The sequence below is a fragment of the Macrotis lagotis genome, chromosome 1, assembly GCF_037893015.1.
Source record: "Macrotis lagotis isolate mMagLag1 chromosome 1, bilby.v1.9.chrom.fasta, whole genome shotgun sequence".
NCBI classification, from domain to species: domain Eukaryota; kingdom Metazoa; phylum Chordata; class Mammalia; order Peramelemorphia; family Peramelidae; genus Macrotis; species Macrotis lagotis.
The window spans coordinates 195,300,774-195,319,570 of record NC_133658.1 but is presented as its reverse complement, the minus strand read 5'-3'; the positions used below and the strand labels follow the sequence as shown (position 1 = coordinate 195,319,570).

The 18,797-nt window shown below is 32.2% G+C and overlaps 1 protein-coding gene across 1 annotated transcript in view; it reads right to left on the bottom strand.

Moving 5' to 3' along the window:
- CSMD1 (CUB and Sushi multiple domains 1) overlaps nt 1-18,797 on the bottom strand; it is a 2,413,561-nt gene that overhangs the window by 280,995 nt on the left and 2,113,769 nt on the right. The window contains exon 56 of the mRNA XM_074209535.1: nt 4,816-5,004. Within this exon, the coding sequence (XP_074065636.1) occupies nt 4,816-5,004 (189 nt within the window). The remainder of the gene's footprint in view (nt 1-4,815; nt 5,005-18,797) is intronic.

Here is an 18,797-nt window from a genome sequence, read left to right as displayed (position 1 = left end):
GGTTCTAAAAACCAATAGTTAGGATCTTAAAGTTGTTATCAAATTTTAGGTAACTATTTATAAACTGATTTATTTGTTAACTAGGTAAGGCTTTTTTTCATATTAACTAGAGAGTCCCAAATAGAAACATTTATACCTAATCTCAAACAATCTCACAAAGAATCCTGGAATTTTTAGTATAAAGTCCTTCATTCTTTTTTTTTTCTCTCTGAAGAATGTGAATAAGCATCACTTATCTTTCTCTTTCTTTCTAACCTGTATATGAAAAAGTTCTTAATTGTGATGACAATTTCCTGGGTTTTTTGGGGGGGAGGTTGCAAGGTAACGGTGTTAAGTGACTTGCCCAAGGTCACTAAGTAAGTGTTAAAGTGTCTGAGTCCTTATTTGAACTCAGGTCCTCCTGATTTCAGAACTAGTGCTCTATCAACTTATGCTACCTAACTCCCGCTGTGATGACAATTTTAGCAAAAGGAAATAAGCATTTATTGTGTGTCTAGTATGTGCTAGGTAATAATACTAAATATTTTATCTCATTCTATTTTAACATTTGATATTTGTTACTTAGGTTTTGTTCATCTTTTTTCAGTATGAGTAAAGGTGGGATGGAGAAAAAGTAAATGCTTTTTCATTGAAAAATTAAAATAATGATTTAGAGACACTAGTGAAATTAAGAAATGGGGTCAGAGAGAATCAGGAAAAAAAGAAATAAAGAAAAGAATAAAACCTCCCTCAAGAGAAGCTCAGTTTAGTCTAAATGATTTTAATATTTACATTTTAAAATTATTTCCAATAAATAAGGGGAAGCTGGGTGGTACAGTGGATAGAGGCACTCCCCTTCCTGAGTTCAAAACTGGTCCCTTCACTTACTAGCTATGTGACCCAGGGCAAGGCACTTAACCCTGCTAACCTAAGTTTTCTGTCAAATGAATTGGAGAAGGAAATGGAGATTTCCTCCAATATCTTTGCCAAGAAAACACCAAATAGGATCATGAAGAGTCAGACCTGACTTAAAAAAAACCCTCACTAAAGTGAGGAATAAAAGCCTCCCACAAATGTAAGTGTTAAATAGAAGTTCATCCATTCTATGTTGGTTTTTTAGTATCAATGAATAATAACCACAACTAGTGTATGTGTGTGTGTATTTCTATATAGTTATATATATATATGTATGTGTATGAATGTACATTATATTTATGATTCACTTGTTTATTGTATGACCAAGTATTCATATAATTGCATAAAGCTTTTCACTTAAAGTATCTAATTTGATCCTGAAAAGATCAGTGCCTCTTGAGAAAGAAGTCCTGGGATCAGATCTTGCCTCTGATATTTATTAATTAGCTTCTGATTCCTCTTCTATAAAATGAAAGTTGAAGGGTAGGTTGGATCACCATTGAGATCTTTTCCAATCCTAGTTCAGTGATCATGTGAACGCCTTTGTGAGACAGGGTAGGCAAGTACTAAAATACTCATTTTACAAAGAAGAAAACAGAAGCCAAATTTAGGAAATAAGAAAGCTGGGACATAGACCAAATCCTCTGACTCCTACGACAATATAGAGCAGCTATATGGCACAGTGGATAGAGCACTGGCCTTGGAGTCAGGGGGACAGGAGTTCAAACACCTCAAATATTTCACAATTAGTGGCTGTATGACCTTGGGCAAGTCACTTAACCTTGATTGCCCTGCATACAAAGTCATCCACAGATGCCAATCTGGCCACCCAGATGTCTCTAGAGGAGAAAGTGAGGCTAGTGACTTAGCACAACACCACCTCACTCAAATCCAGTTCACATGCTTGTCATGGCATCACTTCCCTGATGTCATTGGTCTTCTTCAAGGACAAACATCAACTACAATATACTACCTCTGACATGATGAAAGTTAATACTTCTTAATTTTCTAGTGACTTTTTATGAAAGCACAACAAAACCTATGTGCATATTATCATCTATCCACAAAAGAAATTGATCTATCATAATATAAACAGCAAAAGAATGCTTCAAACTACTTTCTTCTTTCCCTATCCCTTCTCCCCTTTGCATTCCTCCCCTCCAGTCTCTTCCTGTCTCTACTATTCCCCCTTCTCTACCCTACCCCATTGCATGCCTCTCAGTCTCTGACTCTTTCTCTCCATATGTATACCAAGTATATAATATCTATCTATAATATATACAAATATATAATAAAAGTAAAGCACATGTTAGGATGGGATGAAGGAGATGGAAAAAATGGATGAGACTGGACCTATGGTTTTGTAATTATAAAAAATTCATAATAAGGAATTCTTCTTAATATAAACTGTCACCTTGTAGAAAACTTTTAGACTTCCTTTGAAAATTGCTTAGTGGGGCAGGGTCACTGAAAGATAAAGTGACTTGCCTAGATCTACCTGATATTATGTGACATGGTTGAATTTAAACCTACATCTTCCTAACTCTAAGGTTAGTAATTTAATAACTATGACACATTACCTCTATCTATCTCTCTCTCTCTCTATCTATCTATCTATAGTCATTAAAATATTAGCATTATAAAATAATTTAGAGAAATTATCAATTATCAGTCATATATAACAAAAGGTCATATAATCTGCCAGTCATTCGTACAAATGGAATAAATTATAAGTACATTCTTGTTTTTTAAACTATATCTTTCGAAGGTTGATGTGAGGTAGCAGTGGGATTTGGCAGGGTGGGGGTGGGAGGTGGAGAAGGAAGTAAGAATTTATATAGAGTACTATTTGCCAGTCATTATGCTCAAAACATTACTTGTACTATCTCATTCACTCCTCACAAAAATCCTATGAAATACATACTGATATTATCCCCATGTTATTGAGACATACAGAGGTTAAATGACTTGCCCAGGGACACACAGCTAGTACGTATCTAGGGCTAGATCCACTATACCACCTGCTATGTCACCTAGTTGTCCCAAACAGAAAAGGAAGAGGTCTTTAATTTCATCTTGTCAGAAACAATGGAATGAAGTATAAGTGCTCTTTATGTCTACTAGAGTAATATCACAGAATTGAGTATATAATGAAAAAATGGAAAAATAAACAAATATATATATTTCTTTAAAAAAAATATTTTCTTAAGGCAATAGGGTTAAGTGACTTGCCCAAAATCACACAGCTAGTCAATTATTAAGAGTCTGAGATCACATTTGAACTCAGGTCCTCCTGACTCCAGGACCAGTACTCTATCCACTGTGCCACCTAGCTGCCCCTAGAATATATTTAAAAAGCATCAGCTTAAATAGCTCTCAAAGACCGAAGAATTTTAATATATACAATTAATAAACAATGAATAAATATATACAGTATATATTGTAAAGAACATAGCTTTCCAAACTCTGTGAAACAAACATTTTAACTAATCATTAAAAAAATACCTTATTTAAGAACTTAATTTTCATTTATATGATGAAAGAGAGGCTTATATTGGAGAATAATTTATTGGACTAAATGAAATTATTTCTAAAGAAGTCAAGATTTTTAATTAAATACTGTGTAACTAGCTTAGATGGGTTGAAAATTATAATAAAGAAAAAGTTTCAATTGGAATAATATATATATATATATATTCTATATCAAAAACAGCTTTAAATTTTAAGCTTGAACCCAATGAAAAATAAACTGTTAGATATACTTCATAAACAAATAATAGAACAAATCTATACAACGTCAAAAGTTAGGGTTCAATTTTCTTCTGTGTTCAGATTATACCAATAACCAAAGATCATTTATAAGAGCAGGTATTGTGAGCTCAAAGGAATTTTCCATGTACTCAATGGCAATATTTCTCAAGAATCTTTCTCAAGTAGTATTATAAATCATATTCTAACTTTGATCCTTAATGAAAGTCATTATCTTCCCTCTAAATCTGCTACTCTGCCAACTTCTCTATTTCCCTATTTTCATTGAGAGAACAATTGTTCATCTAGTCACTTGGGATTACAATCTTGATGCCATCCTTGACCTTGCATTCTTCTTCATCTCCATTACCTAATAAGTTGTCATAATACATTAATTCTATCTTTATATTATTTCTGTCTTCTATCACCTTCTCTCTACTAACATAGTCATTATTTCAAGTCTTCATCATCTCTCTACTACAATAGAGCAATAACTTCCTAACTGGTGTCTTTGGTTTTTCTCTTTCCTCTCTCTAATCCATTTGCCACATAGTCAAAATAATTGTCTTTAAACACAGATCTCAACATGTTCATTCCTCTGTTCAGTAATCTCCAATGATTCTCTAATGCTTCTAGGATAAAATACAAATTTCACTGTGTGGTATTTGAAACCCTTCTCAATCTGCCTCTAAATTACTTTTTTAACTTATTTTTTTATTATTCTCTATAGTGCAGACCAACTTAACAATTTGACTTACCAACTTTGGCATTTTACCTCTTATTTCCATGCCTTTGTACAAGATATTTCCCAAATCTTCCCTCTTATTTTCTATAACTTAAAATCCTTAGCTTCCTTCAAAGCACAAACCTAGTAACCTCAGCCATGAAGCCTTCATTTGTCACACCTGAAATGCTATGTAAATTATCCTCAATTATTTTGAATGCAGTAATATTTCAATTATTGAATCTTCCAATAGATTGTAAAGTCCTTAAAAGCAAGAACTGTTTCATTCTCATCTTTGGTTCCACTGTTGTTACATTTATGAATCATTATTCAATTGAATCTTTTGCCATTGTTTATTTTATAGTAGAAGTGTTACTGAGACAAAAATTATCACTTATTTTGCAAAAAAACACAAGCATGAAAGAAATAAGAAAGAAAAAAATGCTTACCCTGGCAGAGTGGAGTGAGAGAATCCCACTGATACATGCCATTTGGATAGTGTCTGCAAGTTGCATTACTGTGGCCAATCATTCTATGTCCAGGCTTGCAAAAATAATGTACATGACTTCCAACTGGTCCCCTGGTCCTATTCACAATCCCTCCATTCTTCAGGGTCTGGGTTAAACTGCAATATGGAGCTATAAGGGGAGAGGAGTATTTAGGGAACGAGAAAGAGAGAAAGAGACATACAAGGGGAGAGAGGGGGAGAGAGGGGGAGAGAGGGGGAGAGAGGAGGAGAGAAGAGGGAGGGAGAGGAAGAGAGGGAGAGAAAGATGGGAGGGAAGAGAGAGAGGGAGGGAGAGAGTGAATGAGTAAAACATCCCTTAGGAAATAAAATAGAGATAGAGATAAATTGCCTATAATATGTAAGCAATGTCAAACAGTACAAGTTAAAAGTGCCTTCCAGGAGAAACTCCTAAAACAATCCTAGTAACAAGGGAGCAAAGACTAGATCAATATGTTGATTTAACACTTGGATTACCTGGGGTAGGAAAAGAACTGAACTCTGAAAGTGGAGACCTGACTAAGATTTTGAACGAAATAGAAAGAAAAAAAAAGTGTGTACCAATTTCTTTCAAGACTGATTATCCAATTATTAATAAAAATTCAAATAATAAGATACTATTTGAGACATCTTATTTGAAATCTTATTTTTGAACCAGATAAACTAAACAGAGATGAAGTTTAAATTTTTTTAAATATCATATAAAAATAATAAAACTGGAAAATTTCCAAGGGATTTCATAAGTCAATTAATGAATTTGCTGGGTAAGAGCATTTTTTAAATTTGTATTTCAAAGTGCAATAATCTGAGATTTTAAGAGAGAGTTTCTGTCCAACACATGGAATTCAGATAAATGTACCTGTTTATAAAGACAATAATGTTATTGTAGTTTATAATTCTCATTGTGGAATGGCTCTGATAACATGGAAAAAGTCATGTTTAAATACCAGTTTTACCTATGTAGAATATACAGACTGGATATCAGAATTTTGTTTCAATTTTTGAGACTTACACAAAAGGACCTAAACACAAAATACTTATAGATAAATAATTGCAAAATAGTGCTAGTTTCTTTGAAATGAACATTTTGTGACACACAGAATTTCCCTTTGGTCTATACATTAAAAGATATACCCATAAGCATATGCTTAACATTAAAACTTTTCTTTAAATACCAACAACAAATGGTAGGATCAAGTTTCTTGTTTTTGTTTTTGTTCTCTTTAAGTACAGGCAAGATTTGGATATGATTGTAGATAGAATGGAAATAATTGCTTTACAGGGAGAGACTGAAGATCAGAAAGAAACTGGAGATGATAGAGGCAACCTCAAAAGATTTTTAGAAAAGCACTTTTATGAACTTGTAATACCATAAAAATATGAGCTCTTACTGTTTCTGCCCTCTAAGGAGATTAGTTATTTGTGTGAATGTGTTAGTGTTATTTATCCATTCACAGACTCTACTGTAAGACTATACTCAAAGTTATGAAACTTAAAACAAGAAGAACAAATCTAGAAATAAAATCAAAGGATTTAGACCTGTAAGTGACCTTAGATATCATCTAAGTCAATCTCTTATTTTAGAAAAGAGAAAAGGGAAGCCAAAGAAGTTAACTTACTTGGCTAAAGACATATGTAAAATGACAAATTTAGAGCTAGAGGAGAACTTTTCTACTTACTACCTTTATAGCTTTGGGAAAGTCAATTAACCCCTTTGGGCTTCCATAGCCTTCTTCATATATAAAATGAGAAGACTATACTACAGGAGTTCAAAGGTTTCTTTTAGCTCTAAATCTAGGATCCATTTCAATATACTTATTTTACAGATAAAGAAGTGAAAGCCACAAAAAGATTAAACGATCTGTCTAAGATCAAGGAATTATTGATTAACCCAGAATCTGAACTAAGCTTCTCCGAGTTCAGACCCAGCTCCCTTTCCCCATCATAATGCTGCCATATTTCAGGGACAAGATTCAAAGCAGATCCTCTAATTCCATATCAATCTATCTCCTAAATAAAATAAAGCATGTTATTTTCTAAATGCTTTTATTTATAAAATCAGCAATTGACTAAGTAGTACAATAAGTTGTTATTTTTGTTGTTCAGTTGATTTCAAATCTTTATGACCTCATTGGGGAATTTCATGGCAAAGTTAATAGAGTATTTGCCATTTCCTTTTCCAGTCCTTTTTATGGATGGGAACTGAAGCAGTGTTAAGTGATTTGTCCAGGGTCATACAGCTAGTTCTGAGTCCAGATTTGAATTCACAAAGATGAGTCTTCCTGAGCAAGAATCATCCTCCTCAACTGGAAATAGGAAAAGGAAAAGAACTTAGCTCTATTTAACAGATTACTATTTAATGGGGGATATTTCCCAAAAGTCAAAAAAGGCAAGTCAAATCAGAATTCCAGAGCTAGATGATAGGACCTGAGACAGGTAGCATTGTATAGATGGCATAATAGGATATTTGAATTGGAGTTAGGAAGATCTGAATTCAAATACTGGCACAGATAATTATTGTTATCCTGGGCAAAAATGTTTGTATTTATGTATGTTTAGATAAGTGTATATATGTACATAATATATATATATATATATATACATGTGTGTTTGTATATCAATACATATATTTTATATATATATTTAGTGTATATCAATATAGATGGCATATATATATATATATATATATATATATATATATATTCCTACAATCACCATAGACAAACACATACAATTACAAGGGAAACTAACTATATTGAAATATAGTTAGCAATGTATGTATGTATCAAAATCTTAGTATAGCTTTGATGTACCAGTCTCAATATGATTCAATTATATTTAGGAAATATTCATTAATTTTCCCAGTGGGAAAATTGGGAGCTGAGGTTCAAATGACCTCCCTAGAAAAATTGACATTGTCCTTGCCCTCCAGGAATTCATAGTATTAAAAAGATTTGAAAAACAAGAACTTAGAATTTAGAAACTTGTTCAGTTCATAGAAGACAAAGAAAGTGGTGAGAGAGAAATCACTTTCGGCAAAAAAGTTCATGGAGAACAGATTAGAGGTTGTGAGACTGTAGATAGTTTTTAGGGAAAGCATTACAGTAGAAATAGATGGGACAAGAAGTTCAGTACAGATTAATGGGTCATATACACAATGGTGTGTGGCAAAAAAAAAGCAAGATTATAAAGAAAAATGAGAAATAGAATAATTTGACTACTGCAGATTATCTGAAGGAAAGTTAAAATAAGGATAGAAAAGGGTAATAGTCAAATTGTAGAGGACTTTGAATTTTAGGAGAACTTAGGAATTATTTTTTCATATGTAGTTGGGAGCTACTGAAAAGTTGTTAGTTTTGTTTGCTTGTCTGTTTCTAAACAAAATACAATCAAATTATTTAAAAAAAATCTTAGCTATGTAAGTCCATAGTATAACCTATTTCCTAGCCCCAAAGTCAAAGTAGGGAAAAGAAACTATGTAAATTATGTAAACTATGTAAATTATGTAAACTATGTAAACTATGTAGAAGATATACATGAATTTTCTGTGTAGAGGGGCTGATAATGGCAATTTCATACTATCTTTGTAAGGTAAACCCTGGAAAATTTATTTGGTCCTCTTTGAAAACATAGGAAGAATGACAGCAACAAATAACAACTGTAAGAGCAGTTGGAAAATTTTACAGTATTATAAGGGACCTTAAATTCTTTGAATAAATGCTTTATCATTTCAATTTTATCTCTTTTCCTAACAACTTTTACCATGATTGAGATTAGAATTCTCTGAAATAAATTAGAACTATGAATAAGATATAATACTCAAATTTGAAAACAAAAAGTGTTATTTAGGAATCTCAGATGTTTTGAAGCACTTTAAAAATTATTGACAAGATTCAAAATTAACATGTTTCTTGGTTGTGGTATAATAAAAAGAACAGTTAGGAATGTGGCCATAATTCTTCAGTTTAATACATCTATTTAAATAAATTTCCTCAATCTTTATGAGAATCAAATTCTTTCACTTAAGATAGAGTAGACTCTAAGGTAGGTCTTCTCAAATATTTAGTGATTCTAAGAGAACCTTAATTTAAATATCATTTAATATAAACTTACAATTTTAATTTTCTCATGGAAATATTAAGGTGAATATTATACAAGCATGCTTTGTTTTATTGTGCTTCACAATTATTGCAGTTTTTCACAAACTGAAGCTTTGTGCCAATCCTATGTCAAATTAAGTGCCATTTTTGCATCATCAGATGCTCATATCTTCCTTGTGCCACACTTTGGCCATCCTTGCAGCATTTCAAATTTTTTCATTATTTTTATTATTATTATAATATCTGTTATGTTGATCTGTGATCAGTGATATTTGATGATAATTGTTCTGGTTTGCCAAGCATAGCTCCCAAATAAAACAATGAACTTGATCAATAAATAGCGAGTGTTCTCTGACTGTTCTACCTACCTCTCTTCTGGCTTCCCTATTCTCTAAGATAAAACAAAATTGAAATTATTCCAATTAATTACTTTAAAATGGTCTCCAGTGTTCAAGTGAAAAGAAAAGTTAATCAAAGTATCAAACATCACTGTTGTCTAATTTTAAGAAATTTCCATAGCCACCTTAACTTTTAGCAAACAACATCCTAATTCAGTCAGGAGCCATCAACACCAAGGCAAGACCCTCCACCAGCAAAAATATTACAACTAACTGAAGGCATAGATAATGGTTAGTATATTTTAATCAATAAAGCATTTTTAATTGAGGTAGATAGGGTGGGGGTTTTTTACACAGAATACTATTTATTGGACACTTAATAGACTATGGTTCATAGTAAATATAAATTTAATATGCACTGGGAAACCAAAAAATTAGTGTGACTGTATTGTGATATTTGCTTTATTCTGGTGATCTGAAACAATATTCATAATATCTCTGAATATGCCTGGATATCAGACAAAAATAATATGCATATGAATATGCAGATAGATAGAAATATACAAACTTAGAATATAGCTACTCCCAGACTATTTAATCTTTGATCAAAAATCAGACAGAAAATTAAAATTGACTTCTTCCCTTTGTACTCTGGAAAAATGTCACATGCACTTCAAAAATTATGAATTCTTTTTTGTATTTAGAAAGTTGCTCATATAAGAAAATGAATTATATAGCAGCGTATTATGGGAGATGTCTTTTATGTACAATATATCACTATTTTATATATATATATATACATATATACATGAGCATGACTGAGATGCATTATATATATTGCATGTAGTAAATTATCATGAGAATACATGTGTGCAGATTTATGTAGACAAAAAAAATGTAGCAAATAGAAAGCTGGCAGGCACTGAAGCCACAAAGACCTAAGTCCAAAATGCAACTGTGACACTGTGATGCTTCCTTAGTCACTTAACCTCTCTGTGTTCTAAGTAACTCTCTGATTGAATTACAGTGAAGAAATATCAATTTTCATTAGTGGAAGGAGTTTCCTCATTCAGGAATTAACTCAACCCTTAAAGTGACAAGTTCAGCCCTATTTTTAGTCAATGGAATAGCATAAGTATTTAGTAAGTTCCAGGCATTATGCTAAGAATTTTTTATATATTTTTTCATATAATGTTATGCATATAGATATTTGAAAATATATACATGTATACAGGCATACATGTAAAAGTACAAATAAATAGATGTTTACATACATACATACACAAATATGCAGAACTATTTCTCACATGTAATTACCTAAATGTGTATTTTAATATTGCCTAAATTTCATCTTAATGTATTTATAATGAAGAGAAATTTGATCAGGCTTCTCTCTGGCAAACTGAATAGTCAATTTAAAATGGGGCAGAAAGGCAGGAAAAATTAATTAACTTAACTTCAGAGAAAACCTATGATTTAATAAAAATTCTCAGGTCATCAAGAGTCTTTTCAAAAATATATTGATTTTCCTTTTCATGTCCTGGACTCCCTACAGAAAGACTCAAATCTTGTTATTAACAGAGGCTAATACAGTTAATTCTACAATGCTACTATAAGCTGCCTTTAGTTACAGGTGAATACAAGTTTTCCCCATAAATTAAGGAAACCTAACCTGTCAAGATTCATTGTCATCTGAACTATAGGATATGTGAGCTAAAAGGGGAGATTTTGAGACAGATTTCCAGATTCATACATTATTGCTCAGGTTTTAAATCTTGCTGCTATGCCTCTAATATCAAAATGTGGCATTTTTTTCTGTAATAAAAAGAACAGCTTTCTACAATAACATAATTGTCGGATATGGTCAGATTTCATTGACAGTAACAAATAGGGGAATAATCTGTCACAAATGTATTGACTGAGCTAATTATTATATACAATAATGGACAAAAGATGGATAAAATGATTTGTAGGCCACATAGCAATACTTTAATCTTCCTTAAACTAAGTGTTTTCAGAGCTATCCTTTATTTGGAAAAGTTAAGGAAATGAACTTTGTGTCCATACAACTAAAATAGTAAAATAGTAAAAAGTGCTCAAATGTTAGCATAGCAAAAAAAGAAATATAAGTAAGTGTGATTTGTTAATAACAAGGCAACATTAGTTCTTAAAAGCTTATATTCTTCCTTTAACAGTAGCATGATGTTGTGGAAAGAATTCTGACTATGAGTGGATCAAGCTCTGCATCTATGTAACCATAAGAAAATTATTTAACATTTGGATTCTCATTTTCTACTTTGGTAAAATGATATGAAAATATTAATAATAAAGGTGGAGTTTCCATTGAACAAGAATATTATTTCACTTGATCATTATGCAACACCATTGAGGTAAAAATCATTCCCATTTTAGAGGTAAGGAAATTAAGTTCTGAAGAGATTAAGTAACTTTAACTTGTAAGGGAATCTTATGGCTCTGTGAATATAGAGTCAGATTTGAAGTCAAGAATACTTGAGTTCAGGAGCAGCTGGGTGGCTGTGAATAGCAGTGAATAGCACTGGCCCTAAAGTCAGGAGGACCTGAATTCAAATCTGAACTCAGACATTTAAAAATTGCCTAGCTATGTGAACTTAGGCAAGTCACCTAATCCCATTGCCTTAAATAAATAAAATTTAAAAAGATACTTGAGTTCAAATCCTTCCCCAGACATTTACTAGATGTGTGACTATGAATAAGTCATCTAACCTTTCTATGTCTCAATTTTTTGATCAGAAAAACAGAGATGACAACAATACCTACATCACAGAATTATTGAGAAAACATATCTAAAGTACTCTGCAAACTTTAAATTATTATAAATGTTGGTTGATATTATTTTCTACTTCCCCCCCCTTGCTCTTCTTCCTCATAATTACCACTGCTATCATTTCATGATCATATAACTAGTGTAAAAGGTATGATTCTGACTGGATTTTTTTTATTCTAGTGCAGCTAATTTTTCTATTATATTAGACAATGCTGTCTCTGCAATACCTACTTCAGAAGGTTGTTGTAAAGTTCAATAAGATATGGTTTATATAAAGATGTGTGCAAACTTTTTTAAAAAGTTATTTCCTGAATTTCCAGGGTAGATCCAAGATGATGACCTGAAGCTAACATGCTCCTGGAACTTTTTTGTACTAAAAATAAATGAATTCTCTACTCTGCCATTCACACTATAGATCCCACTAAGAAAAAGATAAGCTCAAAAGAAGTTTTCAGTTTTAGACATTGTAGAGAATCTTCAGTGAAGGTCTGTCTCTTTGAGGGGGAAAAGTGGAAGTAAAGTACAGGAGGCAGAGAGTGGGGAAAGCCAGCAGGAGGTTTTAGCCACAGTGCAGTCAAAGTCCCAACAGTTTGACAATAGCAGAGGTCCTGGTAGCCAGATAGCAAGCTAGCAGGGGAGACCCCCAACCCCAAATAAAATCTGAATCCTGGAAACACTGGGACAAAAGACAACACTAAGTTGGGAACAAACCACTGCATAGGCAGAACTGGTACATAAAGGAGGAAATAAACCTTTCTAAAGGCAAGGCCTAGACTGCATAGATAACCTCTTGCCTGAAAACAAACCAGGGACCACAATCCTAGCATAAAAATCTTGGTTCAATACTCCCTATACCCCAACAAAATAAGCAAAAAAGCTAAAAAAGTACTCACTATAGAAAACTAAAGATGCCATGTCTGAAGAAGAAACCAGTGGAAAAACTCACTCACAGGGAAGTCTCAAAACCATATATAAATTGGATGCAAATACAAAAAGAAATCTCTTCAAAGAGCTTAAAAATAATTTAAGAAAACCAAAGAAGAGAAGAAGAAAAATGGAAAGAAGAAATGAGAGTCATTCAGGCAAATTATAAAAATTTGACCAGAGAAGTCAATATCTTTAAAAAGGAATCACAAAAGGTAATTGAAGAAAATAAAAACCCTAAAAACTAGAATTGAACAAATAGAAATCAATAAATCTATGAGGCTACAAGATTCCATCAAACAAAATAAAAAGGCTGAAAAACTGAAGAAAATGTAAAGTACCTTTTAGGAAAATCATATGACCCAGAAAATAGATCTAGAAGAGATCATTTACAATCATCAGATTTCAGGAAAGCCTAGATCAAAAAAAAAGAACCTGGAAAACATCTTGCAGGAAATTATAAGGGGAAAACTGTCCAAATCTGCTAGAACAAGAAGACAATATATAGCCATTGAAATAATACACAGAACCCCTCCAGAAAGAAACTCCAGGATAAAAATTCCAAGGGCTGTTATAACCAAATTCCTGAACTCTCAAATAAAGGAGAAAATCCTAAAAGTAGCAAAAAGTGAATCAATTTAAACACAAAGGAAACACAAGCAGACTCATCCAGGACTTAACAAATCTCAACTTTGAAGGACAAGAGACCTGGAATACAACTGAGGGCAAAGGACCTGGATCACAACCCAGAATTTGGTACCCTGCAAAATTCAACATATATTGTCAGGGAAGAAGATGGATATTCAATGAAATAGAGAACTTCCAGAATTTCCTGACAAAAAGAACAGAACTGAATAGAAAATTCAATCACCAAATAAATGATTCAAGAGATGCAAAAGTAAAATGAAAAGGGGAAGGACAAAACAAAACAAATGTTGGCCAAGATTATCAAATTGTATAGAACCCTAAAAGAGAAGATATAACACTTTAAAGTCTTGAGAATTGTACTTCTCTTAGGATTACTAAAGGTTTGAATATAATTGAAGAGATTGAATTTAGAGGATAAAGTTATGGTTGAATCTTGTCTTTCCATTGAAGAGGTTCAAGATGATATCACTAAGTTTGAGACAAAAAAAAACCCTGAAGAAAAGCAGGGGTGTTTACTCTAAACTTAAGTGTCTCAGCTCCTTTGACCTACTCTAATTCTACTGTGCTCATAAATTTAGCACTTTCTCAGATGAGGGCATCATAAGCTGGGCAGTGCCAGGTCAGTGTCTCCCATAACTTAAAATCAATTGTGAAGTTCTTAAGTGATACTTTAAGAGCTTCCCAGTACTTAGAGCCTTTTGAGATTCTTATACTTAATTAAATCAGCGTTGAATTTAATCCTTACTTTACTATAAAAGGGGGTTAAGTACCTGAGGTGAGGAGGGAGGGGTAGAGACCTTCTTATAGTTAATTAAAAAAGGGTTGGACTTAATCCATACTTTACCTAACAAAGGGTTATATAGCCAAAGAGGGGAGGGGGGAAGGTATGCTGGGGGAAAGGATACAAATAGCTCATGAAATGATTTGGCTTTGGATGATAATTTGGCACATGAGGATTGTGTTCCCTTGAAAAGGGGATAAGGAAAAAATGATTATAATTTGACATAATTCAAGACCTTTGAAAGGTGTACTTCTAATGAGACAGAGGAGGGGAGAGTGCTTAGTGACTTTGAGGCAATGCTGCTTACCAAACAATCAGTCTGTAATGGTACTTTGATAATACTTTCAACTTATCAAGAAATCAATTAATCAAGCTGTTATTGATGATACTTGATTAAAATAGGGGAGTGATAAATAACACTAGGTAAAGAGGCACAAAGATCTATAATTTTAGAGGGAAAGAAGGGAAAATGTAAAACATTGAGTAAATTCTATTCAATGGATTTGGCCCAAAGAGGGAATAAGATACATTCCCATTTAGGATTAAAAATCTATCCTACTCTATAGGGAAAGGAGGAGGGCAGGGAAGGGGAAAGACAGGGGAAGGGACTGATAAAAGGGAAGGCAAAAGTATAAGTAAAAATAATTTTAAATTTTAAAAAGAAAATTTAAAGGGGAAAGGGAGTAAAACTTTGGTGTGGAAGAATAAGAGGAAAGGAAAGAGAAAAAACAAAAAATGAGGAAAAGATAGCATTGAGGGAAATACAGAATTAGTAATCTATAAATGTGAATGTGATGAATTGTTCCATAAAATGGAAGCAAACATCGAAATGAATTAAAAACTAGAATCCTACAATATGTTGTTTACAAAAAAAATATTTGAAGCAGAAAGATACACACAGGGTAAAGATCAAAGGATGGAGCAAAATATACTATGCTTCAACTGAAGTAAAATAAATCAGGGATAGCAATTCTGATCTCAGATAAAGTAAAAGCAAAAATCAAACTCAAAAAAAAAGGGATAAGGAAAGAAACTACATCTTCTTAAAAAGCACCATAGAAAATGAAGCTATATCATGACTAAATATTTATGCATCTAGTAATATAGCCTCCAAATTCTAAGAGGAAAAGTTGAATGAATTACAAAGAAGACAGAGACAGCAAAACTCTAATAATGGGGGAACATAACCTCCCTCTCTCAGAACCAGATAAAGCTAAACACAAAATAAACAAGAAAGAAGTTAAGAAACTGAATGGGGGTGGCTAGGTGGCACGATGGATAGAGCACTGGCCCTGGAGTCAAGAGGACCTGAGTTCAAATCCATCCTCAGACACTTGATAATTACCCAGTTATGTGACCTTGGGAGAGTCACTTAACCCCATTGCCTTGCAAAAAAAAAAAAAAGAAAGTGAATGGAAATCTTAGAAAACTTGTAGAGAAAACTTAATGGGGATAGAAAAGAATGTCTTTTTCTCTGTAGTATAAAAATGACCATGTATTAGGGATTAAAAATCTTTTAATCAAATGCAGAAAGGCAGAAATAATAAATGCATGCTTCTCAGATCATGTTGCAATAAAAATTACATGTTAAAAAGGGTTATGGAAAGAAATACCAAAAATTAATTGGAAACTAAATAATTTAATTTTAAAGAATGAGTGGATAAAACAGCAAATCATAGAAATAATAAGTAATTATAACTAAGAAAATGATAATGAGATAACATACTAAAATTTATGGGATGCAGTCAAGGCAGTTTTGAGTGGAAATTTTATATCTCTAAATGCTTATATGAATAAAAAAGAGAAAGAGGAGATCAATGAATTGGGTAGAAAACTAAAAAAACTAAAAAAGAACAAATTATAGATCCTTAATTAAATACTAATAAAATAAAGGAAGAGATTAATAAAATTGAAAGAAAGAAAATCATTGATCTAATAAACAAAATTAAGAGTTAGCTTTATGAAAAAGCCAACAAAATAGATAAATCTCTAGTTAATATGATTTTTAAAAAAAAAAGAAGGTAACCAGATGACAAGTATCAAAAATGAAAAGGGTAAACTAACTATAAGGAGGAAATTAAAGATATAATTCAGAATTGCTTCGCTTAACTGTATGCCAATAAATTTGATAACCTAAATGAAATGATGTATTTACAAAAATACAACCTGCCTAGATTAACAGAAGAGAAAATAATATACTTAAGTAACCCCATTTCAGAATAGAAATTGAAGAAGCCATCAATAAACTCCCTAAGAAAAAGTCTCCAGGTCCAAATAGATTTACAAGTAAATTCTACCAAACATTTAAGAAACAATTAATTCCTATTCTACATAAACTATTTTTAAATACAGGAGAAGAATGAGTTCTGACAAATTCCTTTTATGACACCAACATGGGACTGATACCTAAACAGGAAGAACCAAAACAGACAAAGAAAATTTAGACCAATATCCCTAATGAACATTGATGCAAAAATCTTAAACAAAATTTTAGCAATCCTAGTTGTAATAACTAGAATAATACACCATGATCAGATAGGATTTGTACCAGTAGGCAGAGATGGTTCAATAGTAGGAAAACACTCGATTGAACATATCAGTAGCAAAAGCAACAGAAATCATATGTCAATCTCAATATCTACTGAAAAAGCCTTTGATAAAATGCAACATCCATTACTATTAAAAACCTCTAGAAATTTAGGAATAAATGGAGTTTTCCTTAAAACAATAAGTAGTATCTAAAAATCATCAACAAATATTATATGTAATAGGGATAAACTCAGAGAATTTCCAATAAAATCAGGGGTGAAACAAGGATGCCCATTATCACCATTACTATTCAACATAATTTTAGAAATGTCAGCTCTAACAATAAAAGAAGGAAAATAAATTGAAGGAATCAGAATTGGCAATGAGGAAACAAAGCTTTCACTCTTTGTAGATGATATGATGATATACTTACAGAAATTGAGAAAATCATCTAAAAAACTTTTTGAAACAATTAAATTCAGAAATAGTAGGATATAAAATAAAGCCCAAACAAATCTTCAGCATTTCTATATGTGAACAAGAAATTCCAAGAACAAGAGGTAGAAAGAGAAATTCCATTTAAAGTAACTATAGACAACATTAAATATTTGGAAATCTACCTCTCAAGACAAACCCAAAAACTGTATGAACACAATTATAAAGCACTTCTCAGCCAAATAAAGACAGATGTAAATAATTGGGGAAATGTCAATTGCTCACGGTTAGGTTGAGTTCATATAATACAAATGACAATTCTATTGAAATTAAATTACTTATTTGGTGCCATACCATTCAAGCTACCAAATAATTATTTTACTGAGCTAGGAAAAATTAGTAACAAAATTCATCTGCAGCAACAAAAGGTCAAGAATAGCAAGGGAATTGATGGAAAAAAAAATGTAATGAAATGTGGCCTAATTCTACCAGATCTAAAACTATGCTATAAAGCAACAATCATCCAAACTGCCTGGAACAGGTTAAGAAATAAGAGTAATAGATCAGTGGATTTGATAGGTTCGAAAGAAACGGTAGTAAATGACTACTGTAATCTACTATTTGACAAATCCAAAGACATTAAGCTTCTGGGATAAGAATTCATTTGCCATCAATTGTTTGGAAATCTGGAAAACTGCATGGCAAAACTAGACAAAGACCCACATCTCATAAGGTAAGAATAATTACAGGATTTAGACTTAAAGGAAGACATTATGGATAAGTTAAAAGACCAAGAAGTACCCTGTCTATCTGATCTATGGAAAGGGGACAAATTTATGATCAAACAAGAAACAGAGTAACACTGAATGATTTTGACTATATTAAATTAAAAAGGGTTTGCACTAATATGACCAATGCTGCCAAAGTTAGAAGGAAAGCAGAAAGCTGAGGAAACAATCTTCACAACAAGAATTCTGATAAAAGTCTCATTTCTAAAATACATAAAGAACTGCATCAAATTTATAATGTTGCAAGTCATTCCCCACTGATAAATGAATAGACATTTTTCAAATGAAGAAATTAAAACCATATATAATCATATTAAAAAATGTTCCAAATCATTATTGATCAGAGAAATGCAAATTAAAAAAGCAATGAAGTAGCAGACTGGGTAAGATGAGAAAAAGGGAAAATGATCAATGTTGGGAGGGCTATAGGAGGATGAGGTCATAGATGCATTGCTGTTGTGAAATGATCCAACCACTCTGGAGGGCAATATGGAATTATTCCCAAAGAACAATAAAACTGTTCATACACTTTGACTCAGCAATTCCAATTCTATGCCTAATGGGAAAAGTCTCACAT